At 41.4% G+C, this 27,946-nt stretch overlaps 2 protein-coding genes across 2 annotated transcripts; one reads left to right on the plus strand and one right to left on the minus strand.

The window, feature by feature from the left end:
• Nucleotides 1-1,459: 1,459 nt before the first annotated feature.
• On the minus strand, nucleotides 1,460-2,527 carry LOC141628131 (uncharacterized). The gene has a single exon (XM_074441310.1). It carries the CDS (start codon nucleotides 2,525-2,527, stop codon nucleotides 1,460-1,462), a length of 1,068 nt encoding a protein of 355 aa, XP_074297411.1.
• A 7,416-nt stretch (nucleotides 2,528-9,943) lies between these two features.
• Nucleotides 9,944-12,042, plus strand: LOC141628132 (uncharacterized). Its single transcript, XM_074441311.1, has 4 exons — nucleotides 9,944-10,582; nucleotides 10,691-10,882; nucleotides 10,972-11,437; nucleotides 11,696-12,042. Exons 1-4 carry the CDS (start codon nucleotides 9,944-9,946, stop codon nucleotides 12,040-12,042), a joined length of 1,644 nt encoding a protein of 547 aa, XP_074297412.1.
• The last annotated feature ends 15,904 nt before the right edge of the window (nucleotides 12,043-27,946 follow it).

Below are 27,946 nucleotides of genomic sequence, written 5' to 3' on the forward strand. Positions count from 1 at the left end.
GCTGGAGTTGCAAAACCGAAGGTGTTTGTGGGGTGTTGTCTTAAAACCTTACATGGGGGTTTGGTTTGGGTGTCTTAACCATGGTTGTTGCCTCGACGGGGAAGGGACACCACCACTGGAGCCACCATGAGTTAGAGGTGACGATGGTGGTGGTTACTGGAGGTGTGGGTAATTATGGTGGTTGTGGTATGTGTTTGAAATCGTGGGATTATGGGTGTTGCGGTTATTGTGTCGTATAATGTAGGTGTAGGGCATGGTGGCTGGTGTTGTTGATGGGACACGGCGGAAGGAAAGGTGGAAGGTTGGTGGTCGGACTATATCTTTTCGGTAACTTGTCGTTAAGAGCACCTAGACCAAAACACAATTTATAGCTTCACAAACAACTCTACAATTAGTAAAGAGGCAAGTAAAGGTCGGATCCCAAGGGACGGGAATTGAAATGAGATTTCTATTGCAACTAGTGGTGTCTTAGGGGTGTCACAATTTGGGTTGATGTAGAATGTCACTAAACTAAATAGCAATGAAAGTAAATAAGCAAGATGAATTAAAAAGGGTTGTAAACAATTGATAAAAAGCACTAGGGTATCATGGGGTCATAGGGGATTCATGGGAATTGATCATACAAACATGTTCTCAAATTATAAGCAAGCAATTATTGTTGTGATGGATTGAGTTGGTTTATATCTTACAATCCTAGGAAAGTTTGGGTCCCGGAGCCGAATCGATTAGATTGTACAACACCTACAATTCGACTTAGTCTTCCCTACTCAACAACATGCATGGTCTAATGAGACTCGAGTTGGTTTATGTCTTACAAGTCTCATTGAAAAGATAGGTGATGGGTAAAAAATGCAAGGATTCATAGGCTCGCATTTCATCAAACATAACATGTGCATGAGTTGAGATCAAAACAAGCAAGCAAATAAACCATGAAAACATATTAATTTAAGCATGAATCATTCCCCATGTTGGTTTCCCCTAATTACCCATTAACCCTAGCTATGGAACTACTCACTCATTATCATGTTGAACATGCTAGCAAGGTTGTAAATCATACCAACAAAGTGAAACATGATGAACAAATAAAAGTAATTAGCAATAATTAAAAAGGGATTAAGAGAAGTATACCTACTAATGATTCCAATAATAAAGCAAAGAATAAAAGAAGTACTTGATGCTTGATTTAGAGGTTGTCAATCTCCCAATAATAACCCAAATAATCTTCAATTACCCAAAATAAAGGATGAACAAAAGAGAGATTAAGGAAATAAAACTTGTATTAAAACATGATTAATTGTTGATTACAAAACTAAAAAGAGATTTGATTGATATTTTTTTTTGTAAGAAGTGAGCTCTTTCATTAAAAAGAAAGAAAAAGACTTACAAAGTAGCACCAACTAGAGGACAGGACCCCTCCGGTCGTACGTTATTGTTTTTTTTTTTTTTAAAATTAAAATTTCTACGATGCTAGACTAATACTAACCGCCTCATTAGTGAGGCCATTCATACAAGCTAAGACACGAATTCGGATTACATTTTTAATCACGCAAATTAGTTGACTTGAAGAGCGACAAGTATCCTGGAAAATTCGTGCATTCCTCTCAGCCCATAAGTTGTAAACAGCTGCACTTAGAGTACATTTAGCCCATTTTTTCCGAATATTCTTCCCAGTAATCTGAGCCTGTCTTCGAATCTCATGTTTAAGACTCAACGGACGTCTTGTAATCCCCTGCCAAGTGAAAAGAGCCTGAAGTACTCCAGAAGAATACTCACAGTCGAAGAAGAGATGCGAGGTGGTCTCTTCAGCTTTTAAGCAAAGTATACATCTACTGACCATATGGAAACCTCGTTTGCATAGGTTGTCAGTAGTGCTAAGACTGTTCTGAAAAGCAAGGAGGACGATAACTTTATACCTTGGCATAATGACAGGGTCCATGAGAGCCTTGGTCCAGAACAAGTTAGGCATGGCGCCCCTCAATGCTTGATATGTCAACCTTAACCTGAGTCTGGGAGGGCCTGTGGCACGCAGCAGCTGTGCCTGATGCATTCCCGTCTTGTGAATGAGATGGTCTCGAAGCTGAAGAAAACGTTTCCATAAAAAGGAAGAGGATACCAGAGGTTGTATGGTCCATAAATCTGCATCCTTGATGATATAAGCATGCATCCAGTTTGTCCAAACAGTCCTAGAGCTGCAAAATAGCTTCCAGAATTGTTTCATCATCAATGTTTTGTTCCAACTAAGTATTTCCCTAATATCAAAACCCCCAGCTCTGGAGCTACGACAAACTTTTTCCCAACTGAAAAATATAAGTTTTCGCGTACCCTGAGAATACCCCCAAATGAACTGTCTGCACAGTCTTTCAATATGCCCAATAACAGTGGCTGGTAGGAACAGGCAGGAGCACCAAAAGCTCTCCAATCCAAAAATTGCAGAGTTAAGGAGCTGCACCCTTCCTGCATAACTCAGATTTTTACTAGCCCAGTGACTGATCCTACTCTGAATTTTCTGAATAAGAGAGTGGTACATAGCAACCGTTAACCGAGAGGAGTGAAGAGGGGTGCCAAGATATCTAAATGGGAAGGACCCCTGAGAAAATTGGGTTGAGTGTAAAATGGCAGCCTGTATATGCTGTTTTACCCCACCAAAATAGATGCTAGATTTTTGAGCATTAGCCTTGAGTCCGCACTCCAGACGCAAAATCCTTGACCCCCTGAATTGCAGCATTAACAGAAGCACTGTCACCCCTAGTGAAGAGCAAGAGATCATCCGCAAAGAGTAAGTGAGAGAGCCCAATCCTGGCACATTTAGGGTGAGGATTAAACTCAAGACGCCTAAGATGTCTAGAGAGGACCTCCATACAAAGCACAAACAAAAGAGGGGAGAGAGGGTCCCCTTGCCTCAGGCCTTTTTTTCCAGGGAAATATCCAACTAAGTTGCCATTTACCTTTAAGGAGTATTTGGTAGAAGTGACACAAGCAAGAATCCAGTGAGTAAAGATATCAGGGAACCCCATAGCCACAAGCATTTGCTCAAGGAAGCGCCAATCAACTGAATCAAAGGCCTTTTGAATGTCTATCTTGATCATACATCTTGGTGAGACATTTGATTTTGCATATCCTCTAATCAGCTCCTGAGTAAGGAGAGTGTTATCAAATATAGAACGACCCTGCACAAATGCAGCTTGCTCTTGCCCAATCAAATGAGGCAAGACAGTTTTGAGCCTATTAGCTAAAATTTTACTAATAGTCTTATAAAGGGTGTTGCAGCAAGAGATTGGGCGAAAGTCCAAGACTGAGTTTGCAGTTTCAGATTTTGGGAGAAGAGCAATGACCGTGGCATTGATTTCCTTGAGTAACTTGCCAGTCCTGAAGAAATCAGAGATGGCTTTAGTAAAATCCCCCTGAATAATAGTCCAAGCATGCTTAAAAAAACCAGATGAAAACCCATCAGGACCTGGGCTCTTATTCTGGTCAATGGAGAAGAGGGCGTTTTTTATTTCCTCAGGAGAAACAGTCTGGGTGAGCAACTGATGCATATCAGCAGAAAGACAGGGTCCAGTATTGACAACTCCCAGGTCAGGGACTATATTGGGATCAGCCACTCCCAAAAGATTCTGATAATACTCCTCAAAGGCTTTACCAATAGAGTCTATATCCTCACAAATATTCCCATTCATATCAAGAATTTTGGATATGGAATTTGAATTCTTTCTGGCTGCTACTTTGGAGAAGAAATAGGCAGAATTGGTGTCCATGTCAGTAATATGGTGCTCTTTTGCTCTCTGATGAAGCATAGATAGTTCTGATTTTTTAAGATGAAAGTAAGTTCGGAGAGGGCGACTTCCTCCTCCGAAGGGACCCATCTGTGGGAGAGACTTGCAGCAGAAGTTGGCAAGAGTGGAGCTTATCTTGGGCATCTTGGACTCTAGCGAAAAGATGAGAGTAGTTACTAGCATTCATCCTCTTAAACACCGACTTCAAAGATTTTTAAATGTGTAACCAGTTGGTACATTGCAGCATACCCTAACCTTAGTGGACCAGACTTGGGCAACGACTTCCTTAAAGGACGGGTCAAGACCCCAATAATTCGAAAAATGGAAGGGTTTAGGCCTAGGCTGAATTGAAGGGTCAACAGAATAATTAAGGGGAGTGGTCTGATAAACCAGATGGGAGGGCCTCAGCAAATGAAGAAGGGAATTTGAGAAGCCAGTCCCCATTGCAAAGCACCCTATCTAGCTTAATCCATTTCCTGCTAGCAGGGTTTTGATTATTAGTCCACGTGAAAAAACATCCCATAGTAGAGAGGTCATTCAAACTTGCATCGTCCAGACAAGCATTGAAGTCATCTAACTCAGCAAGCACAGGAAGACTATCACTAATTCGTTCATCAACACTTCTTACACAGTTAAAATCTCCTAAGATAAGCCAGGGAGATGAGAATTGAGCATTCCTGAGATGGTCCCAAAGCTGCATTCTAGGGCCTCCATCATTTGACCCATAAACGAAGGTGATATGCCCAGAGAAGGAGGACATATACTGCACATGAACAGTGATCCATTGGTGTGCCTCACTAATAATAGAAACCTTAAGGAGAGAGCTCTTCCACAGGATCCAGATCCTACCATTATAATGAGAGTTGTAGTTATGAGAAAGGAAAAATTGTTTGAATGAGGAGCTCATTGCTTTATTCATATTATGAATCTTGATTCTAGTTTCTAACACTCCAATAATATCCAGTTTATTTTTGTTGAAAAGAGCCACTACTTCCATTTGTTTGAGGTATTCGTTCATACCCCTTATATTCCATGATCCAACTTTCATGAGGAATGTGTGATAATTTCAGTCCCCACTATGCCCTGCTCATCTAAAGGCATTCCCTGCCCAGTATCTAAAAGAAACTTAGCAGGGTTTGTTACATGCTCAGGACTGGGTATAACCTCTATGGGCTCAGCATTCTGACTATCACTGCATACATGAGACAGCTCCTTAGAAGGATCCTTGGGATCCACAGTGCCCACTCCCTGAGAAATATTCATATCACTGTTATCAGGAAGAGGGTCAGAAAACTCATGAGAAGTTTCCATTCCAACAGAGGTGGCAGAAAGCATGACCACAGGACTGTCAACCAACTTAGAAATAGCATTCACAGGGGTTAGATTCTGGGACTCCTTAGGGGCTTCGCTTTCATCCAGCTTAGTTACAGCACTTTGCTTAATTGGATCCTCAGATTTAGCAGGATGCTTGACCACAGCAACAAAAGTTTTTTTGGTTACCTTCCCTTTTATAGGCAATTCATTTTTCTTGAGAAGACGACAGTTACCCTGCGCATGCCTTAGTTTTTTGCAATGCCCACAGAAATAAGGCATCCATTCAACGACTACCCTCTGTAAGATAGAACCCCCAAAAGGTGAATGCAAAAGTAGATCATTAGGTACAGGTTTAGATACATCCAGTTCCACCAAGACCCTAGCAAACCCAAGCCGCTCTTTATGAGTAGTGACAGGGTCGGCATAAAGCGGCTTACCTAACTTGCTAGCGATCTTGCTTAAAGCTTTTGGAGACCAGAACAGGGGATCTAAGTCCATTAGTAAGATCCAAACGGGTACAACAGAACTTGAATCCAATTCACGTCCAAAAGTTGGGTGCCAGTTTTTTAGAACCAACATACTATTGTTCCAATTCCAACACCCCCCTCGCATAATTGTTTGCATATCATCAAATTTCTCAAAACGGAAATAGAACCAACCTTTCTTAAAATATAAGACATCAGGTTTTGAAACATGATTCCAAAATTTCTGAACGAAATCACGAACCTGAATAACAGAGGGCTTAGCTCCAAGGAATTGTCCTACTAATGTGAATTGCCAGAAATCAATTTCACCTTGGACATCCGCCATATCTATAGTAACTTCATTATCTTTTTCATCAGTACTTGTCGTCGAGAATAACTCCATCCCCAGGTGAGAGCGTGCCATGATGCGATCTTTCCAGCTCATCTTGTCTCCAGGGGGGGAATTGGATCATTTTTGGAGGTCGTTGGCTCATCAATAGATGAAACCGGCGGAATTGGATCAGCTGTGGAGGTCAAAGGCTCATCAACTGGTGGCTCAGGCAGGGGAACCACTGTAGAGGTGGATGGACTAATGTCTTTCGCGGATGAGGGAATTGATGGATCCCTCGCAGGCGAAAGGTGAGAGTGAATTGCAGAAGAAATTACAGAATTAAGAGTAGGTTTGGGAGGAATTGGAGGATTAGAAGTAATAGCAGATCTACCACGCCGGAGAAACGACGTGGGTTCATTTGCTTTAAGACGAGTCATGATCGGAAAGCTTGTAAAGCTAGAGAGGAACCTCTCTCATCCAATCTCTCTCATCAGCATGATTATTGGTTGGATTTGATTGATATTAACTACTCTAAGAATTGATAAGAAGAACATGCCCTTCTAATTAGACTAATGAGGTATTTATAGTGGGGATTAGGTGTAGGAATTAGGGTTAACTAAGGGCTTAAATGACGATTAAGTCCCTACTTAGGGAAACGCCGGTATTTTTGGAAGGATGGGCATCTTTCTTGAAGCTTGAAGAAACGAAGTTGTGCTGTCTTGGAATCTGTGCGTCTTAGGCATGGGACGGCCAGATTCTTCAATTGCTGCCCGGGCGTCTTTGGGAGAAGACGGTCGTCTTCTGGTTGCTGCTGCCCGGGCGTCTTGTAATGAAGACACACGGATTGTGGCTTGATGGACGGGCGTCTTCTTGAGAAGACGCACGGATTGTCATGCAGCGTGCTTTCTTCTTCTTTTCTTCCCTTTTCTTCATAAAATCCTTGGCGATTTCCTCGGGGATGCAAGGATCTTTTGTCATCATTGCCCATCTATTATAGTATGTACAAAGGCCTTCTAATCTTGTCTCTCCTTGATGCTTGGTCATTGGATTCAATCAATTTAGTCTCGTTTTGCCATGAAAATGCAAGGTTTGCTCTCCTTTCCTACCAAGGACACAAAACCTCAAAGAATATGCAAAACAAAGAACTAAAGACAATAAATTACCCAAATATGCACTAAAAAGCATGGGAACGAGGCTAATTCGGGGACAAAATATGCTCTAATTATGGTCACATCAAATATCCCAAAACCGAACCTTTGCTCGTCCTGAGTAAAGAGGTGACAAAGACTAGGACAATTATTTAAACTAACCTAATAACATAGCCGATATGAGACAACTAGCGGGTCTCACTCCACCCCTTTAACTCACAACAAGACAACCATGAGGTAGGATGCCTTCTTGCAAAGCAAGGTGGGTCTTGCCAAAATGGCGACACATCCAAACATTAAGCACACAAAATCAAATAATGGATGCATCGACAAAAGAATAGCCACTTTCCTCATCTAAGTGGCTGAAATTATCTACAAGGGAAGCAATTCAAGGGTACACACTCCTTCATAGATGCAATTTCTTCAAACTACTAAGCCTAGAAGGATACCAATAAATCACCTCTAAGTTGTGTCAAGCTAGGGTACCTTTGTTCTCAATCGTTAAATGCTTTTGTCAAGAGTAGACTCCCTATGGTGTTAGAAACACTGGAGGATCGCACAATTCCCCCTCTTGCCTAGACAAGAAGAAGGGTCGTCCCCTCTCTACCATGCGCAAAAATGGATACGGTGGATAAAGGGATCGATAGATATTTGAGTTTCACTTTGGGAGTTTGCTTTCATTTTTGTTTTCCCCCCCAATTTCATGTGGCAAATAACATTTGAGAACACTTTCTTGCCATTTCTTTTTGATTTTTGGCATTTCAACACTTGACAACTTTCAACTTTTCTTTGCATTTCTCTTTGAACATTTTCAAAGTCACCCCATATGTAGTGAGGGTGGCTTATATTTGAAGCTTTAGGAGTTCTATTTTTGCTCCTCTTTTCATTTGATGCATTTTTTTTGCAAACTTTCTTTCACTTTTCATTTCATTTAACTCAAATCAATTTCTTTTTGTGCCCATTCCCTTTGATGACAAAAATATGGTAGAACATGGATGATGGATGGATGGATGCATGGTTTCAAGGGTCACCTTGGAATAAACGGTAGCCAATGAGTTATCACACCACAAGGTACTCTTGACTAGGCCTTAATCCATGGGTCAAAGGATACTAGCATGACACATCCTAGGGTGTTTTACAAGTATTCTAACAAGCAAAGTCTTAAGAAGAAAAAGCATCTACTAGGGCCTATATACACTTGTCAAACTTCCCAAGTAGACGGTTTCGCAAAATTTTCTAACATACAACTACATGCCATGATGCAACTATCATATAAACATCCTAATGCAAATGATTCTACCAACTATTATGACATATAAACTAAATGCAATTCCTAAGTTCACATTGTTGTACCGCATCAATCAAAATAAAGCCACATAGTCATTAACATAAAGAGGAAAAAGGAGATTGGAAAGTGATACGTGCATTTTATATAGTCTTTTTAGGCCTTTTTATGCACGTATTTCTATACTATTATCGTAGTTTATGCTACGAAATGCCCCGAATATGCTACTTTGCTTTGTTTTGTCTTATTTGCAGGAATGAACCAGAAAGTAGTGAAATCAAGCCTTTTACCGTCCGTTTATCATGCATTTGGAGGAAGAGTGAATTTGGAGCGGGAATGTAGCTATTTTGAGATGCGCAAAGAAGAAAGATAGCTAGGCGAGCAAAGGAAGAACTTCAAAATGCTAGTGCCTACTTTGGAGAGCCATATCTCGAGTTCTACAACTGATATTCAGGTTATTCCAATTGGAGATGAAATTTTGTCCTCTTAGCTTTCCAATGCCACCGGAATCACCCTGTTTGACCAAGTAATGAAGAAATGGCAATCGTTTGAAGTTCAGTGCGCAAAGCAGGAAATGTGCGCTGGAATCTACTCGATCGAGTAGATTTATGCTCGATCGAGTACTAGCTACAGCGAGAAGGATATTGTCGAGTATAATTTGATTTTATCTTATGCTTATCTTATATTTAGTTAATAATAATGATACTACTTAGTATAAATAAGAGTAGTTTAGACCTAATAGCACATGATTCATTCCCTGGAGTCAGTAGAGGGGACGGACGACTGCCTTGCTCTTCATTTCTATTAATTCCGGATCTACTTCTACTGTAACTTTTTTCCCTTCTTTTCCCTCTTTATTTTATGTTAATGTTTATTGTTCTTAATTCCTTTATTCTCGTTCTCCCTTTACCCATGTCTAGCTAAATACTCTTGCTAGGATTAGGTGATTCATTAGACTAATGTTAATTGCTAATTAGGTTTATAGATCTGTCGTTGTAGTTGTAGTCTATGTTGTTAATCGCGCTTTAATCAGTATCCTGCTAGTTGAGTCGACACAATTAGCCTTTTAATATTGGTAAACCTTGACCTGGACCGAAAGGTTGGAATAGGTGAGACCTGCAGTGAACAATAAGATGCTTTAGTGAGGGCGAAAGTTAAGCTAATAGCATTTTAGGGCGAATTGAGACCGAAAGGAGATATTCATTGCCCCTTAGACCAACACATCAACTGATCTGTGACCTTACCTGCAATTAACTGACGTTTATTGATGACCCGAAATCCTAGTTTCCCTTCTCTTTCTGTTAATTTCTTCTATTTTTATCTCTCTTTCCTTAGTCTCTTAATAGTTTTAGTAAATCATTTCAAACCCCCACATTGTGACCCGTTACTCATAGACTAAAATTAGACAGATAAATCTCATTTTTGCCTCCCTGTGGAGATCGACCCTACTTACCGCTAGCTTCTGTTAGTATTACTTAGGTAATTATTTTTGGTACCTGACGACGGTATCAAATTTTGGCGCCGTTGCCGGGAAGGCAACTTTTATTATCTGTGTTGTTTATTTCTGTCTCGTCTTAAGGAATTTTATTTCCTTAAGGTTGTTCTTATTTATTTTCTTTTAGCTATGTATGCGCAGGTCTCGTAGAGGTGAATTAGTTGAGGCTGATCCTGAACCCGAAAGATCCTTTTTACGCAGAAAGAGGGAGTTAGAAAGAGTTCGTCGGGAGGAAGTCTTGAGTACTTCCGACAGTTCGGTTATTGAGGAAATTTCTATTCGTGAGACTATTATTCCAGTCAAAATGCCTAATATCGTGAGTCATTCGGAACCTATTGCTGACTATATTCCGAGGGGATTCAAATTGTCTACCGATGAGGACGGCAATACCTTCGACATTCGGCCATCCTACATCAATTTGGTCGAACGGAATTTGTATCAGGGGGTCCCGGGCGAGGATCCTAGGAAACATATGGAGATATTTGCTGATTACTATTCATCTAGCCCTACATCCAAGGGAGTGACCCAAGACAAGATAAAGGAAGATCTCTTTCCTTTCTCTCTAACCGATAATGCAAGGGAATGGTTGACGGACTTGGATAGAGAAGCAGCAGGTATCACGGATTGGACTACTTTAGCTCTGGCCTTCTATAAGAAGTACTTTCCTCCGCAGAGGACCAATGCATTGAGGGCCCAAATTACAAATTTCAAGCAAACGGGTTCTGAAAATCTGTTTGAAGCATGGTGCCGCTTTAAGAAAGCTGTGCGATCGGTACCCCATCATGGATTCCAACAGTGGTTTTTGTGCAACCAATTTTATAATGGGTTGTATGATGATTATAGAGCTATTTTAGATGCTGCAGCCAATGGGAGACTCCAGCGCGAGGTTGATGATGATAAGGGCTGGAAGCTTATTGAGGAAATGGATAATCACACCGCAGAATATGGGAATCCGCGGAGTGGTACACGGACGATAGCTAATATCGAATGTGAAGATATGGATGCTAAGTTCGATAAGATTAATGCTAGGTTTGACCGATTGGAGATGCAGTCTCCAGAGAGTCAACAAACGGTTCACATGCTGAAGAAACACGATATGAATCTTTGTGAGAGATGCGGTGAGTCAGGGGCACGTTGCTATTGATCGCTTTTCTTTGAGAGGGAGCAAGTCTTTTCTTTCCAACAAGATGCCGTCAAGGGTATAATTCGGGTTATATCCATCCAAATCTGCGATGGTCGAGTCAAAATGTCCTTAATCCTACTCCTCCACCGCAGCAACAAGCTTATGTGCCACCGCATAAGCAAAGTTATCAAAAGCCTCCGCAATTTCCAAATCCGCAGCAAGGAAGTTCTTCATCTGGAGGAATTTCAGAAGTGGGAGAGCTGAAATCCATGATTCAAGCTCTCGCCACACAAGTGAGTAGATCGGACCAAGCAACCAATGCTACTATCAAATTGCTTGAGTCCCAAATAGCTCAAGTCGCCGCAAATCAATCCACGAGGCAACCCGGACAACTGCCTTCTCAATCTGAAAAGAGGAAAGAAACGCTGAACATGACTTACTCTGATGTTGATATTGCTGGTACTGATGTTTCTGGCACGAATTCCAATGCTACTGCTGCTGACAGTACGACAGCTCTCGATCGAGAGGTTTCTGTTCCTCGATCGAGAGGAAATGGAGAGATGGAGCTCGATCGAGAGGCGGCTATAGCTCGATCGAGCACTGTTGCTGGTGAAGTCTCTCGATCGAGTGAGAGTTGTGGTCGATCGAGACGTTCTGACGATGAAAATGGTCGATCGAGACCATTGAGCAAACGTATGATTAATAACGCTTTGATTCGTAACACGCATAACGGAGCTCCTATTGAAGATGCTCCATATCCAGGGCGCCTGAAGAGGGTCAAGAAGACGGAACCAGAGTTCGCGCGTTTCGGTGAACTTGTGCGAGGATTGAACGTAAGTGTTTCGTTTATCGAGCTGCTAAAAAAGGTACCTTCATATTTAAAATTTATGCGAGAAGTATTAACGCGTAAAAGGACCATAGATGATGTTGAGACAGTAGCTCTGACGGAGGGGTGTTCTGCGCACACTCAAAATAGGACCCCACCTAAGCTTGCCGACCCTGGTAGTTTTTCGATACCGTGTCACATTGGAGTTCAATTAATTGATAATGCGTTGTGTGATTTAGGAGCAAGTGTTAGCGTGTTACCCTTGTCTCTGGCCAAACGGTGAGGATTCACTAAATTACATTGCACCAACATGACGGTCCAGATGGCTTATCGGACCTTGTCACGACCTTTAGGAGTGCTACAAGATATTCCTGTGCAAATAGGAAGATTTCTTATTCCTGTTGATTTTGTCGTGTTAGACATACCCGAAGATAATCACACCCCAATTATTTTGGGAAGACCGTTCTTGCACACTACGCAAGCTTTTATAGATGTCGGGATGCGCACTCTTACGTTTAATGTCGGTGGTGAGGAATTAGTTTTCGCTAAACCCGCTACTCATAGGGGTTCCATGCGTGTTTTGGAGTGTTATGCTATTCCTGCGGTTGGCGTTGTTACGCCACCCATGATTGAGTCATCTTCCATCCCCGTTGTTGATGATGAGCCCCCACGTGTTGTTACTCTACCTTCTACACTTACACCTCCGCCTCGGAATGAGAGCGATAAGGAGGACCGTGCTATTGTTGTTACTTGTACAGGACCTGGATGGGGAGCATTGGCGCTTGACCAAGGCGAAATGAGCTCCAATGTTGGAATGGGAGAGGGCGATGGTAGCAATATGTCACGCATTCTGGCGGAAGAAATCAAGTTGGGACACTCGTCAGGAAATGGTACTTATGTTTGGAGAAGGAAGTTGGAAGTTACCGCAGCTGAGGGTAACTCCGTTAGCCAGAGGCTTAGCAGAGGCCTGAAGGACTTAATTGAGCATTAGCCGGATTTGCAACCCCGTGCAAATTGTAATAGACAATAGATTTTTGAATTCCTTTTATTTTTTTTGAAACTTCTTTAATTGCGTTAGACACTTAGACTATAGACATTTTTAGCGTAGAAGACAATTGTGGGCTGTAGACAATTTGCTGGTGTTTTGGGATATTTTTACTATCAATTTTGCAGGTACAAATGATACATTAATATGCGTGCTAGCAGGAAAAGAGCTCGATCGAGTGAGTCAGATCTCGATCGAGGGGATTTTTGAAGAAAAAGAGCTCGATCGAGGGAATCCAATCTCGATCGAGTAAGAGGAAGGTCAAGGGACAGCCACCTCTCGATCGAGAGGTATGAATTAACTCGATCGAAAGGATCTGAGAGCTAAAGCTCTCGATCGAGAGACCTGTATCTCGATCGAGAAGCTCCACGGGTATATAAAGGGAGTTCTTTTCTCGATCGTCTCCTCTATTTACTCGACCCCAATTTCTTCATTCCTGCATTTTTCGATTGATTAATCACCTTGCAAATTTGGTTTTTCTTGCCCAAAATCCTTCTACAATAAATTACCCATATAATTACCATCCTAAATTAATCAAAAGCCCTCTCCCAAACTCCACCTTTTTCGATTAATTCGAGTTTTCGGGTTTTTAGGGTTTATAAATTCGAATTTTTCGAATTTGTGCTTATTGTTTTGATTAATTAAACTTCTGTGGGTATTCTAGCATCAAGTAAGTTCGACCTTACTCTTTCCTTTCAATTAGTTGCAATCCCCATTCCCTTTTTGTGATTTAGGGTTTATGTGGTTGTTTAGGACGAATTTTCCAATTGAATTTGTAATTTAATTATTAGTCTTGATGCTATTGTAGTTATGGATTCCGGTAAAGAAATCCCCGTCACTGAGACCGTACCTGAGACCGCTGCTAATGCTCAGACGGCTGCTTCTCCTGCTGGAGTTGTTACTCCGGTGGTTACCACCACTACAGCTTCGGCTGCCGCTTCCATTCCAGTGACGGAGAAACCCACAGCCGCCACCGAGGTCACAAAAGCCAAGGCTGTGGAGGAGGTGACACCGGCTGCCTCTGCCCCTGCCAGGCCCTTCGCTATGCTGGACAGAGGAGTCACGCCTCGATTCCCGACGCCTGGTATGCTGCCACCTAGGCCGAGTCAGTCGGCTAGCCAGCTAGCCATTACTTCCAGCTCTTTTGGGGCTGTTGTTACGAGAGAGGCCACTCTTACTCCTTTACGGGAGTTGCCCAAGGTACGTTTTGCTTCCAGGGATCACCTAACTCGGTTATCCGCTTTACTTCGTTGCCCTCTCTCCTCCACCCGTTTCATTGCGCGGACTGACCTAGAGACCTTAGGAATTTATGAGGAGGTCTGTGGTTTGTTAAATGGGACGGGTATGTCGGGTCTGATTACCTTGCAGGAAGCTGCTATTCGTATCGCTACATACGAGTTTTTCAGCTCCTACTCTTTTGACACCGACTCTTACGCTTCCAACCACTCTAGTCCTTGCATTCACTTTTGACTCCGCAATGAGTCGCATCATTGGACTTTGGCCAGGTTTGGGGAGGTTCTAGGCCTCGTTAGTGACGGCCCCATCAAGCCGCCTTGGGATATCCTTCAGCCGCTTTGGGCTGCACTTTCTCACACTCCTTACCCCGCGCGTAGAGGAGCCCACGTACGCCTACCTGCTCCCCGTTACTTCTCGCGACTTATGGGAGAGACCATCTTTGGGCGACCTGAGCCCAATAACGTGACCAACACTGAGCTAGCGATTCTCGCGGGGTACCTCAACATTGACTACGAGAACCCGTTTGTTCTAAACATTGCTTATTTGGTAGCTCAGCATTGGAACGGAATTGGGAAGAAGGTTAAGACCTCTGTTGTCTGTGGCGGGTTAGTGACTAGGATAGCCCGCCATCTTTACCCCTCTGAGCCTGGACTTACTGCGCCTCATAAGCAGGCTTACCTTGACTTGGCTGCCATGGTTGACTTTGCCTGGTTCCCTAAGAAGAAGGGCATGAGGACGTGGAAGATTTGTGGTTCCACGTCTGTTACCTTACCATGCCCTACCCTTCCTCAACTTTTACCGCTCCCGACTGCAGCTGAGGGAGCGAGGCCTCCTCCACCCACCTACCACCTTACCTTCACCCCTACTTCCTCCTCTTCCAAGAAGAGGAAGCGGGAGGCCGGAGCCTCTTCTTGCTCTCAGGCTCAGACTCAGGCTCAGGCAGGACCGACACCTATGCCCACGCCTTCACCTACCCCCACTACTTCTGGATCGGCCATGCCGACCAATTTTGTTTGCCCTCCTGCTTTAGTGGCGCCCGAGGTCATGGACCAAGGGCGTCGTGATGCCTTGCTTCCGGATATGTGCAAGTACCTTTCCGAGATGAGACGGGATCAGGCTCTTGCCTTATTCCCGATCTACGAGTTCCACATCCGAGCACGGAGACCGATTCCAGAGGGGTGGCCGCATCCCTCTTTCTACCGATACCCGGAGGGTGGGTACCCTCCACTCCCTTCTAACTCAGAGGACGAGGTGGAGGATACACCGGTAGCACGAGAGTTGCGGTTGTGGGCTGAGCAGGCGGCACGACGAGCTGCCATAGAGGAGGAGAGGGACTCCCCATTTACGCCAGGTGCGGAGGATGTAGCTGGAGACGACGATTAGAGGTTCCCCTAGTTTGTTGCTGGTTTGGGGAAGCCATCTTGTGAGTACCGTCTTCCTTTCTTTTTCCATCTTTGTATTTATTTATTGTATTTTAGGAGCATGTATTAGGTTTGCGTACCCCATCTCCCATTTTGCTGCTGTTAGTTAGTTGTGAAGACAATGAGGACATTGTTTGTTTTGGTTTGGGGAGGGTATATGCATCCTTTTGCGTCTGCATTTGCATTTTGTTTTGCATTCACGTTTACTGCTTTATGCTTTTACTTTTCATAAAAAAATCAAAAAAAAAAATCAAAAAAAAGGAAAAAAGATAAATATAATATATCACGTTTACTTTTGCATATAGTTGAGTCGGATTGGAGTTCCTTAATGATGACATTGCGCTATTGGTCAAATATGCCATTCCTTGCCTTTTCACAACTGCTTAGCAAGAATTAAAAGTGATTTCTCAAATTTTGTTATGGAATTTACTACGGATTATTAGACTTGACTCGTAATTTTGGCAAACTACCTATATATTCTGAGATTTAGAGCCATAACTGGTGACATTCATGACCAGTTATCATAGGAATTGAGAGTAGTTACTCCCCACACTTCATTGTATCGCATGTATATGAGTCTTGATTTCTTCTTGCCTGCACGCATGGGTTGTGGTCGGTATTGAAGGGAAATATCCGTATAAAACCCTTTAATTGTAGGACTATAACGTAAAATTTGATATGCAAATTATTGTCATAAACGAAATAACAATAGAAACGATAAGGAATAAAGAAACAACCTCGGGTCCTTGAGAATTTCGCCTAAGATCAGAAATCAACAGAGATTTCCTCCTAATCGAAACACCCAAGACCGTCTGAGATTATACCCTTGTGCTAGAAGTGTATTCTCTAATTGCCTTGCAATATTGAGAGAATTTGTGTGAGTTTTTCTTAGATGTGAGATCTGAATTTTGAGAGAAAATGTTTCTCAAAACCCTAATTTTGTTTTGCAAATGAATTAGGTTACAAAAGGAGAGAAGGCTCCCCTTTTGTGGTTCGGCCAACCGTGAGGTCTCATGGGGAAGTGGGCTTCCACTTCCTCTTAATTTTAACTCGTGGTCCGGCTCGAAAAATGCTAAATGTATATGACGCGGTTTTATTATAAATCGTCATCGGTTATCGGTTATTAAAACATCAACTAATAACTCGGATTAGTTGAAATATTAATACATGTCCGACAAAGACAATATTGTATAATTAATTCAATATACATTAATTAAATATAATCGTTTATATTTAATTTACGAATTAATCATTTAATTCGCTTAGCCCATTTTATTTAATCCGTATTAAATAAAATATCTCAACATCGCATTTTGACTAATTACTAGTCAAATAACTCGGACTAACTGCTTAGTCAATTTTTGGCATCAACATGACTTTATTTTCATACCGTCACATCTCTCAAACGTATCCTATAGGTGTGACTTTTAGGGACCAGTTGATCACCGCCATCTGTATGACAATAACGTCAAACTTATCTAGCAAGCCAACCGTTATTGATAAACGTGGACCAACTGATTATAATACAAAAGTATACCCTTTGATCCTTTTAGAGATTTATAAGTCCTTGCACTAACTGTAAAGGACACCAGCCCCAACAAGCTCCCACTTGGTCCGTACAAGTGTATGTGCAATGACGTTATCCGCACTAACTGGAGGACACAGCTCCAACAAACTCCCACTTGTCCGTACAAGTGTATGTGCGATAACCGATTCTCATATTCATTTAAAATTTCTCCCACGCAATGTAAAACAATTTGCAGATCCGGATCCGCAAAGGTCGTATTTTACAATCGATCTTATCAAGAGTGGTTTCCCCGACTAGAGAGTAACTCAACTGATAAAACGAATTCGTATTCGAGCATGGCCATGCATTTCGATTCTGACTCCTCGAGTGGCCCTGAGAAATATCGAGTACCTGATAAAGGCTGAATATTTCCTTCAACTCGACTCCTTCCGATCTAAGCACAGCATGAAATGACCCAGAAAAAATCTACTTGGCCCCCTGTTACGGATGACCGTGAGAAAGAAACCAAAGTCACCCAAAATCTGCCTTAGTCTCAAGAGACAGTCGATAGTCAAAAGAATAGACTCTTAGGATCACCATGGAGGTCCTATCCACGACCGGGCACCGAATGTTATAAAACATTTAGGACTCCACGTCGATGTCACAATTGTGTCCTACGAGATATCCGTATAAATCGCCTCTGTGATTGGTCAGTCAACCTTTTGACTTATGGCTCGTTGAACCCACCATCAACCAACGTCACAAAATAATTACCTTGAGTTATCAGCTCACGTGGGCAATTAAGGACCAAAAATATAATGTTTGTTCAGTTCACTTTGTGGTGTTCAAAATTTGTCGTACAAATCCACATGAAAAACAAAATATATAAATATCAAAACGATGATGTCGTATAGAGTACAAAAGAGAATGAATCTAATCCATAAAAGAGTACTACAACTTAGGAACACGTTTAATTCCCATGGAATTAACGTGTCCTTCATGCTTATCTTGTCGTAATGGTTTAGTGAGAGGATCTGCTATGTTATCATCAGTAGCAATCTTTTCTATCACTACTTCCTTTTGCTCCACGTAATCTCGGATTAGATGAGCTTTCCGTTGTACATGTCTAGACTTGTTACTAGACTTTGGCTCCTTAGCTTGGAAGATGGCACCTCTATTGTCGCAATAGATGGTGATCGGGTCATTCGAACTAGGCACTACGTATAGTCCTTGTAAGAATTGACGCATCCATATCGCTTCCTTTGCGCCTTCGACGCGGCATAGTACTCGGACTCAGATCGTAGAATCTGTTTGTAACACTTTGTTTGGAACTCTTCCAAATGATCATAGCGCCATTAAGAGTAAAAACGAATCCAGACCGAGATTTTGAGTCATCTCGATCCGTTTGGAAGCTAGCATCTCACAGAATCGGTTGCGCATGACTTTTGATCGCCTCCATAAGTCAATGCCCAATCTTTAGTCCTCCGTAGGTACTTAAGAATGTTCTTGATGAGCCATCCAATGTGATTCACCGGATGCTTTGTTGGAATCGACTTGTCATACTCAATGCATATGCCACGTCCGGACGTGTGCATATCATGGCATACATGATTGATCCTATAGCCGAAGCATAAGGAATCCGTGTCATGCGCTCTTTCTCTTCCGGTGTCTCTGGTGCCCGAGACTTGCTCAAATGCACCCCGGAGCCATAGGAAGAAACCCCTTTTTGAGTTAGTCATGCTTTGAATCTCTCTAGGATTTTGTCTATGTAAGACTCCCCGATCGAGAGATAACATCCGTCGTGATCTATCTCGATAGATACGGATGCCTAGAATTCTTTGTGCCTCACCCAGATCTTTCATCTGGAAATGGTTTTTCAACCATACTTTCACCGAAGTTAAGAGAGGTATGTCATTCCCAATCAGGAGTATGTCATCGACATACAATATTAGGAAGACAATCTTGCTCCCACTCGACTTGATATAAAGACATGGTTCCTCGACCGATCGAGTAAATTCATTTTCTTTAATCACTTGGTCGAAGCGATGATTCCAACTCCGAGATGCTTGCTTAAGTCCATAAATTGAACGTTTAAGCTTGCATACTTTCTTAGGATGTTCTGGATCGATGAAACCTTCGGGTTGTACCATGTACAACTCTTCCTCCAAATAACCGTTTAAGAAGGCGGTTTTCACATCCATCTGCCAAATTTCATAGTCATGAAAAGCGGCAATCGCTAAGATAATCCAAATAGAACGCAGCATGACTACGTGTGCAAAAATTTCATCGTAGTGCAAACCTGGCACTTGGGTGAAACCTTTAGCAACTAGTCGTGCTTTAGAGATATCTTGTTGACCTTCCACAGAATGCTTTATCTTGTAAAGCCATTTGCATTGAAGGGGACGAACCTTAGCAGGTAAGTCAACAAGATCCCATACGTTGTTCTCATACATGGAGTCCATCTCGGATTGCATGGCCTCAAGCCATAGCTTTGAGTCAGAACTGGTCATGGCACCTTTATAGGTTGCGGGTTCACTACTCGTTAAGAGTAGAATGTCATCTATGTCATGTTCCTTGACCATACCAATGTATCTGTCCGGAGGAATAGAGACTCTTCCCGACCTCCTAGGTTCCTCAGGAATATTTACCGCAGCCGGGATTGAAGGAATTGGTTCCTCCAATGGTTGCTCGGTATTTAGTTCTGGAATCTTCGACAGTTCAAAGGTTCTATCACTCTTTGCATTCTCGAGAAATTCCTTCTCTAAGAATGTCGCACTAGCCGCAACAAAAACACGTTGTTCGGTTGGCGAATAGAAGTAATGACCAAGTGTTCCTTTAGGATAACCTATAAAGTATGTCTTGACCGATCGCGGGCCGAGCTTATCCTCGTGTCTCCACTTGACATAAGCCTCGCAGCCCCAAACCCGTATAAAGGACAAGTTAGGGACCGTTCCCTTCCATAGTTCATATGGAGTCTTGTCAACAGCTTTAGACGGACTTCGGTTAAGTATTAGAGCAGTTGACAGAAGAGCATAACCCCATAATGAGTCAGGCAACACGGTGTGACTCATCATGGATCGAACCATATCAAGTAGTGTTCGATTTCTCCGTTCGGACACACCATTCAACCGAGGTGTTCCAGTGGAGTTAATCGTAGGGCAATCCCACAGTCCTTAAGGTGTTGATCAAACTCGTGAGAAAGATACTCGCCACCACGGCCCGAGCGCAGTTTTTAATCTTTCCGCCAAAGAGGTTCTGTACCCGATTCTGGTATTCCTTGAATTTCTCAAAGGATTCACTTTTGTGGTTCATTAAGTAGACATAGCCATATCTACTTAAATCATCCGTGAAAGTGATGAAATACCTATAGCCTTCTTGTGCGGTGATTGACATAGGCCCACATACATCCGTATGTATGAGTCCTAATAGGTCAGCAGCGCGCATTCCAACACCTTTGAAGGAAATTCGAGTCATATTACCGATGAGACATGATTCACACGTGCCAAATGATTGAAAATCAAAGGCCGAGATAGCTCCATTCTTTATGAGCTGTTTTACGCGTTTCTCATTAATGTGTCCCATACAGCGGTGCCATAGATACGTTTGATCTTTGTCGCCAACCTTTAACTTTTTATTCATTACGTGTAATATTTCAGTGGTCTGATCTAAAACATAAATTCCGTTCATGGAGACTGCCTTGCCATAAATCATATCGTGTAATGAGAAAATGCAAGAATTATTCTCTATTACAAATGAAAAACCAAGTTTGTCAAGTGCAGAAACTGAAATAATGTTTTTCGAAAGACTGGGTACATAATAGCAGTTATATAAAAATAACTCAAATCCGCTAGGAAGCTGGATCACGTATGTTCCCCTTGAGACGGCAGCCACTCGTGCTCCATTCCCGACACGCAGGTCCACCTCACCCTTTACGAAGGGTTCGATGTTTCGGAGCCCCTGCACATGATTACACAGATGAGAACCACAACCATTATCTAGTACCCAAGTTCCGTAACTTGCGTGGTTAATCTCAATCATATGAATAAAAGTAGAAGAAGAAGACATACCAACAGGTTTAACGCGACCGCTTTTATGTCCTCATGATAAACAGACATGTGCGCCTCCAATGCCCGCCTTGTGGCGGTGATGGCATTCCATGTTTTCGGTCTTGCTCTTTGTCGCGCCCGATGAGTTACTTGCCTCACCAGGCCCACTCTTACCTGACCCGACTTCTTGAACTTCGGTTTGCCTACGCTAGGTCCGCTTGAGCTTTGCCCATACCCTTGCCCTTGTTTGTCACAACGAGAACATCTTGTTTCATGCTCCCACTGAACTTCATGTCCTTCTCGGTCTGTACGAGAAGGGAGTGCAATTCATGGGGACTTTTCTTCAAATCATTCATATAGTAATTGGCTCTAAAGAGCGCAAAACCATCGTGGAGTGAATGAAGCATGCGGTCAATCACAATGTTCTCGCTGATTTTACAATCAAGCGCCTCCAGTCTCTCGACATTCTCAATCATGCTGAGAATGTGTGGGCTAACCGGTTGGCCCTTCTGGAGTCTCGCATCAAAGAAGCGAGTGGTATGCTCATAGGTCACGATTCTCGGTGCTTTCGAGAATTCCTTAGTGAGCGTGGTGAAAATCTTGTTTGCACCTTGGGCTATGAAGCGTTTCTGCAAATTGGATTCCATTGCAAAAATGAGTACGTTTTTAATCGCACCCGCTTCCATGACGAAGTCGCTATACGTGGAGACCTCGTTAACTCGAGCCGTGGGGCCCGGGGCATGGCGGGAGGGGCTCGATCGAGATACTTGAGCTTCCCGTCGCCAGTGGCGCATTCCGTAATGCCGCCTCCCATTCCGCGAAGTTTGATCCATCATTCTTCAGTCTAGTGGACTAATTCATTTGATTCATGAAGATCCGAAGCCAGGACTCACGGTCCAATGTGGCACTTGGCATTGGGTCATCGAGGATGCCACCATTATGTTATTAGCGCTTAAAAGACGTGATCTACGCTGAAAAAGAAAGAAAAACAAAAACGAAATAAACAACTCATCGAGGTGATTTAAGTCCATTAAAAATTCATTTTAATCGTGTAGACTCATTGCACTTGCATAATTGATCTCCCTCAAGAATAATACAAGTGATCCCAAGAATCAATTTCTGTAAATTGATAAGCCAACTGTTTAGCTAGTTCTTCCGTAAAAACTCTTGGTCGATAGATTTCCGTAAATCCTATCTATAGTCCACCATAATCACAGGATCGTACGAGTGACCATAGTGTTGAGATAAAATAGGTCAATCGGTTCCAACTTACCCGACGTAGAAGGGGTCATATTATGCCTACCGACGAATAAGGGATTCATTGGAGTTTGACCTATAAAGACTGTTCTCAATTTTCGTTTATACGAGGAAGATCCCATCAACTTAGTTTTAATTCATTTTAAGTGAACGAATATCTAGCATTACGTGAATGAATCAACTTAGGTGATGGCTTAAAATGATCGTGTGACATAAGAATGTCATAGAAAACTAACGCGTGACCTCTATATGAGTCAGTTTTCATGCAATTATTAGGTGGTTTGGTTTTAGGCGGAATATGATGCAATCTATCGTTACGATAAAATAAATAAATGAATGCAAAACGTAAATAAAAATTCCTAGTGTGGCCTATCCTAGTAAAAAAAACATAATACAACTTTGGAATCCACCGTTGGACCCGAGAAGCTTGTCTTGATGTTCCATCTTTTTCATGCAGCGGGAGTGAGCATCCGGTCTCCATCTTTGGTCTTCTCAAAAATTACAATTAAAATTTACAAAAATAAACCTATTTACATTCTAAATAAAACTGTAATTACAAGGGAAAATTAAAAATGGAGATACGAGATCTCAAAATACAACCAAGACCGTGTTCCATCATTACGGTAACACGTTCTACTAAGGCCACACTAAGTTACAACTGATTGTAAAAAAAATTAAATACGTAATTAAAAGCATTCAAAATAACGATAAATAAAATGCATCAAATAAATTAAATTTATTCGTGACATAATTCCGTAATTATGTTAAATTTATCCAAACCACCTTTAATGATTAAAATTATGTGACAAAACCGCTTTAATCAACTTAATTTTAATCCGTGATAATCCGTTACTTTAAATCGTTTTAAAATAACCAAATGGTACGTGAGTGAACCGTTTCACTATCAAGCGAATGTATAAATCCGTATTATGCATAAAACATAGCCAAAAAAAAAACAAAACAAAACAATTTTTTTTTTCTCCTTCACGGACTGACCGTGAACAGTACACGAAAAAATTTTTTTTTTTTTTTTTCCAGCTAATGCTGGAGCAAAAAAGGGGAAAACCCTAACAACAATAAAACTCTCGCAAAATCGATTTGACAAAACCCAATTGCAATGGAATATAATCCGTATTAAAACAAAATTACAATTGACAAGATCTTAACATATTGTAATGAATATCGATTACAAGAACAATATGCAAAGAACAAATCGAAAAACAAAAGATCGTCTGATCTACCACGCACCGTGAGGCACGCAATTCAAGGCAAAAAAAAATGAAAACAGGCCGTGAAAATAAAAAGGCCGCACGGTTTTTAACACAAAAAAAAAATGCCGTGACAAAAAAAATTTGGGCGAGACCAAAACAGCCACACGGTTCATCAATTTTATGCAAAAATTTATCGATTCAATTTCGTTTGAAGAAAATCACATAGAAAAATTTACGTGGCCTCGCTCTGATACCACTTGAATGGAAATATCCGTATAAAACCCTTTAATTGTAGGACTATAACGTAAAATTTGATATGCAAATTATTGTCATAAACGAAATAACAATAGAAACGATAAGGAATAAAGAAACAACCTCGGGTCCTTGAGAATTTGGCCTAAGATCAGAAATCAACAGAGATTTCCTCCTAATCGAAACACCCAAGACCGTCTGAGATTATGCCCTTGTGCTAGAAGTGTATTCTCTAATTGCCTTGCAATATTGAGAGAATTTGTGTGAGTTTTTCTTAGATGTGAGATCTGAATTTTGAGAGAAAATGTTTCTCAAAACCCTAATTTTGTTTTGCAAATGAATTAGGTTACAAAAGGAGAGACGGCTCCCCTTTTGTGGTTCGGCCAACCGTGAGGTCTCATGGGGAAGTGGGCTTCCACTTCCTCTTAATTTTAACTCGTGGTCCGGCTCGAAAAATTCTAAATGTATATGACCCGGTTTTATTATAAATCGTCATCGGTTATCGGTTATTAAAACATCAACTAATAACTCGGATTAGTTGAAATATTAATACATGTCCGACAAAGACAATATTGTATAATTAATTCAATATACATTAATTAAATATAATCGTTTATATTTAATTTACGAATTAACTGTTTAATTCGCCTTAGCCCATTTTATTTAATCCGTATTAAATAAAATATCTCAACATCGCATTTTGACTAATTACTAGTCAAATAACTCGGACTAACTGCTTAGTCAATTTTTGGCATCAACATGACTGTATTTTCATACCGTCACATCTCTCAAACGTATCCTATAGGTGTGACTTTTAGGGACCAGTTGATCACCGCCATCTGTATGACAATAACGTCAAACTTATCTAGCAAGCCAACCGTTATTGATAAACGTGGACCAACTGATTATAATACAAAAGTATACCCTTTGATCCTTTTAGAGATTTATAAGTCCTTGCACTAACTGTAAAGGACACCAGCCCCAATAGGTATTACGTGTTTCGAGAACTATTGCATTTCCCCTTTTCTCATTTTATTCCATGAGCTCCACATTAGCCAAATCTGCCAGTTGCCCTGAAACTACAACCTATATTTAGCCTATCTTTGCTGAGCTAGTTAGTAGTTTTGTGGAATATATTGCTATGTATCGGATTTTGGCTCGTATATCTTATTTTGGAGTGTATATTAATGAGAAAAGAAAAAGAAAAAGAAAAAGAAAAAAAATCCGACAAAGAAAAGAAAAAAAAACGTGGAGAAGAAAAAAAAAACAAGAGAAAATGGCTGGAAAGAAAGAAATATATTTTATACCTCTCGTGCTCATTTATACTTTACGAGGTACATTCATTATGGATTCTTGTGTTGTATATGCCAAATTATAAGGCATTGAGTTATTTCTATGATTGGAAGAGTGGGATATATTTTATTATGGTCTTGGTTAGGTCCTAGCTCGGCTATTTTACCTTCACATCTCCATATTTGTCTTTGCCCCTTCTTACCAATTGAGCCTCACATATCCATATTATGCAATTGTTCGGCACGTGATAGTCCTTGAACGGTGGTTTTGCGTGTGTACGGTGATTGAATCATCACTCATGTTAGTTAGCGTTACATGTTGTGTTGGTCGCAGTCTAGGTGAGAGTCTGCAATTTCTTCTTTCTCTGCACACATATTCTTACTTACCATTTGCTTTGCTGAGAGAAGAGTGAACCGGGAGAGTCCAAATTTATGAGTCTTGCAAGGTCGAGCATCCAATGTAATTCCATGATATGCATAATTTTGTTCACTGACTTTGAGCATGGCAGTAGTTGATTTTGTGCATTAAAGCGGTCTGGCATTGACTAGTAGTTAGCTCTGAAAATTACTCCTTTCCATTAGGTCCTTAGTTGCATTTTGTTTTCTTGAGGACAAGCAAATTTTTGGTTTGGGGAAGTTTGATGCGTGCATATTATATAGACTTTTACGGTCTCTTTTGGCACGCATTTCTATGTATTTGAGTGATATTATGTCACTTTATACCCCGAATAGGCTACTTTGTGATTTTATTGCTATTTTGCAGATTTGTAGCGGAAACCAACCTTTAGTGGCCTCGAGATAGCATCTCTGGAAGATGGACGGAAAAGAGGACGAAGGACTCATGCATGGGAAAGCGTGAAGACGAAAGTTAACCAAATTAAGCAAGTCAGAAATACTACGGAAGCTGGGAAGTGACTGAAGATCTCGATCGGCCACATTTGGTTGTCGATCGAGAACACAGAGGAACACAAGCCTTCGATCGAGCTGCCCTGTGCTCGATCGAACTATCAAGCCCTCGATCGAGCTGCCCTATGCTCGATCGAGCTGTCCTGTGCTCGATCGAGAGCCTTAACCTCTCGATCGAAGTGGTTTTCGTTTACGTGGGCTATTAAAGCCCGTAGGTTAATAAAACAACTCGTGAGTTTTGTTATAAAAATGATTAGATGAGTTGCTAGGTTATTATCTTTTACCTATCATTCATTTTTCCACATACATTTTTACGGCATTTACTATTCACTGCTTGGAATTTTACGATTTTGGATTTGGTTGTTCTTTACGCCGGATTTGCTATTATAGTATAATTCTTTCCCTTAATCTCTTCTCTTGTTTATGTTTTATATTTGCTCTTTTAGTTTCATTATTAATTCCTGCCCTAATCTCGTCATTGCTTTATACTATTGTTACATCATGTTTTCCGTTAGCATTTCGTCATTAGTTGTGTTAGTTAATATAATTAGCATGCGTAGCTAATTTCTTTATATGCCGGGATGAGGGAAACCGTGTTAGAAGCATGTTAGGACGACTACTAAGGTAGTTATGCGGTAGAATCAGGACTAAGCAATTTATTTGTATTTCGGTTGAATGAGTGCACGCTGAAGACCGTCTATTTAGTTAACCCCCGACCTGGATCGAAAGATTGGAAGGGTAGACTTGCTTAGTTCTGATTATTGACTCCTATGAGGGCGAAAGTCAAGTAGGATGACCTTAGGGCGACTTTAGACCGAAAGGTATAGTCAGGTTTGAGACCGAAAGGAGATAATCTAGCCCTTCCTACTAATGAACTTACCGACCTAGTTAATCCGATAGTGTGTAGAACACGGCAGACCAAAATCCTGGCATATCTCTCTTTATCTGATAGTTTACTTACTTTTTCTCCTTAATTCCTCTTATACTCTTACTTCCTCTTTCCCTTAAACTTTAGTAGTTAGAACATCAAATTCAAAACCTCCAGTTTGTGACCGACAGATTAGACTACAGTTAATAGAGAAGCCTCTCTGTGGATTCGACCCGACTTCCCTAGCTATTTATAGTATAGGCTTGTTGGCATTTATTTTTGGTGTTGAACGACACGCATCAAATTTTGGCGCCGTTGCCGGGGAGGCAGCGTAGTTTTATTTGTTTTTATTTAGTTTATTTCTTGTCTCAGGGAGCTTCGGTTCCTTGAGACCGTTATTATGTCTTTCGTTCTTCTCTTTCCGCAGGAAGAGAACGAAATTTTTGGTACTTATTTAGCCATGTTTATGGAGTGGCTCGAGCCCAGACGAGATGCATTTTCTGAACTCCAATTATGCTGGACTATCTTCCGGGGTATGAATGACCCTACGCGAGCATACCTAGAATCTATTGGTAAGTGGGATTTCGAAGGAATCCCCGTAAATGAGGTATTAGAATTCTTTGATTGGTTTGCTGCTGAATCTCTTAAACCCAACTTTTCTCTTCATGTTGACTAAAATGAGGGGGTGGGTGAGACCTTAGAAACCAATCTAGGAAGTGCTGACGGAGACATAGAGGAGACCACTAGCGTGGTTGACAATCCTTTTTATGAGGATAGTTTAGAACCCCTTTATGATTCTTGCACTGATAGCGAGGACGATTGGGAGGACCTCTTTCAAAACCTCCAAATTGACGAGTCTAGCGATAAGGAGAGTGAGGAGGAAAATTTTGATAGTCTTGAGGTCATATGGGATAATTATGACAATGTAGATGAGCCTATTATAGAGGACCCGATTGACCCGATTGACCCAATTGTTTTTGGGTTGAATGCTATTGAGCTCCTTCATTTACCACCTGCGGTTAATTTGAGCTTTTATATTCCGCCCATAGCTGGATGGGCAGAATTATTTTGTGAATGATTTTAGGAGCTGTCATAGGAAATTTGTTAGGTTTAAATGTTATTATATTTCAAATTCCTATGCTATTA

The sequence above is a fragment of the Silene latifolia genome, chromosome Y, assembly GCF_048544455.1.
Source record: "Silene latifolia isolate original U9 population chromosome Y, ASM4854445v1, whole genome shotgun sequence".
In the NCBI taxonomy this organism is placed as follows: domain Eukaryota; kingdom Viridiplantae; phylum Streptophyta; class Magnoliopsida; order Caryophyllales; family Caryophyllaceae; genus Silene; species Silene latifolia.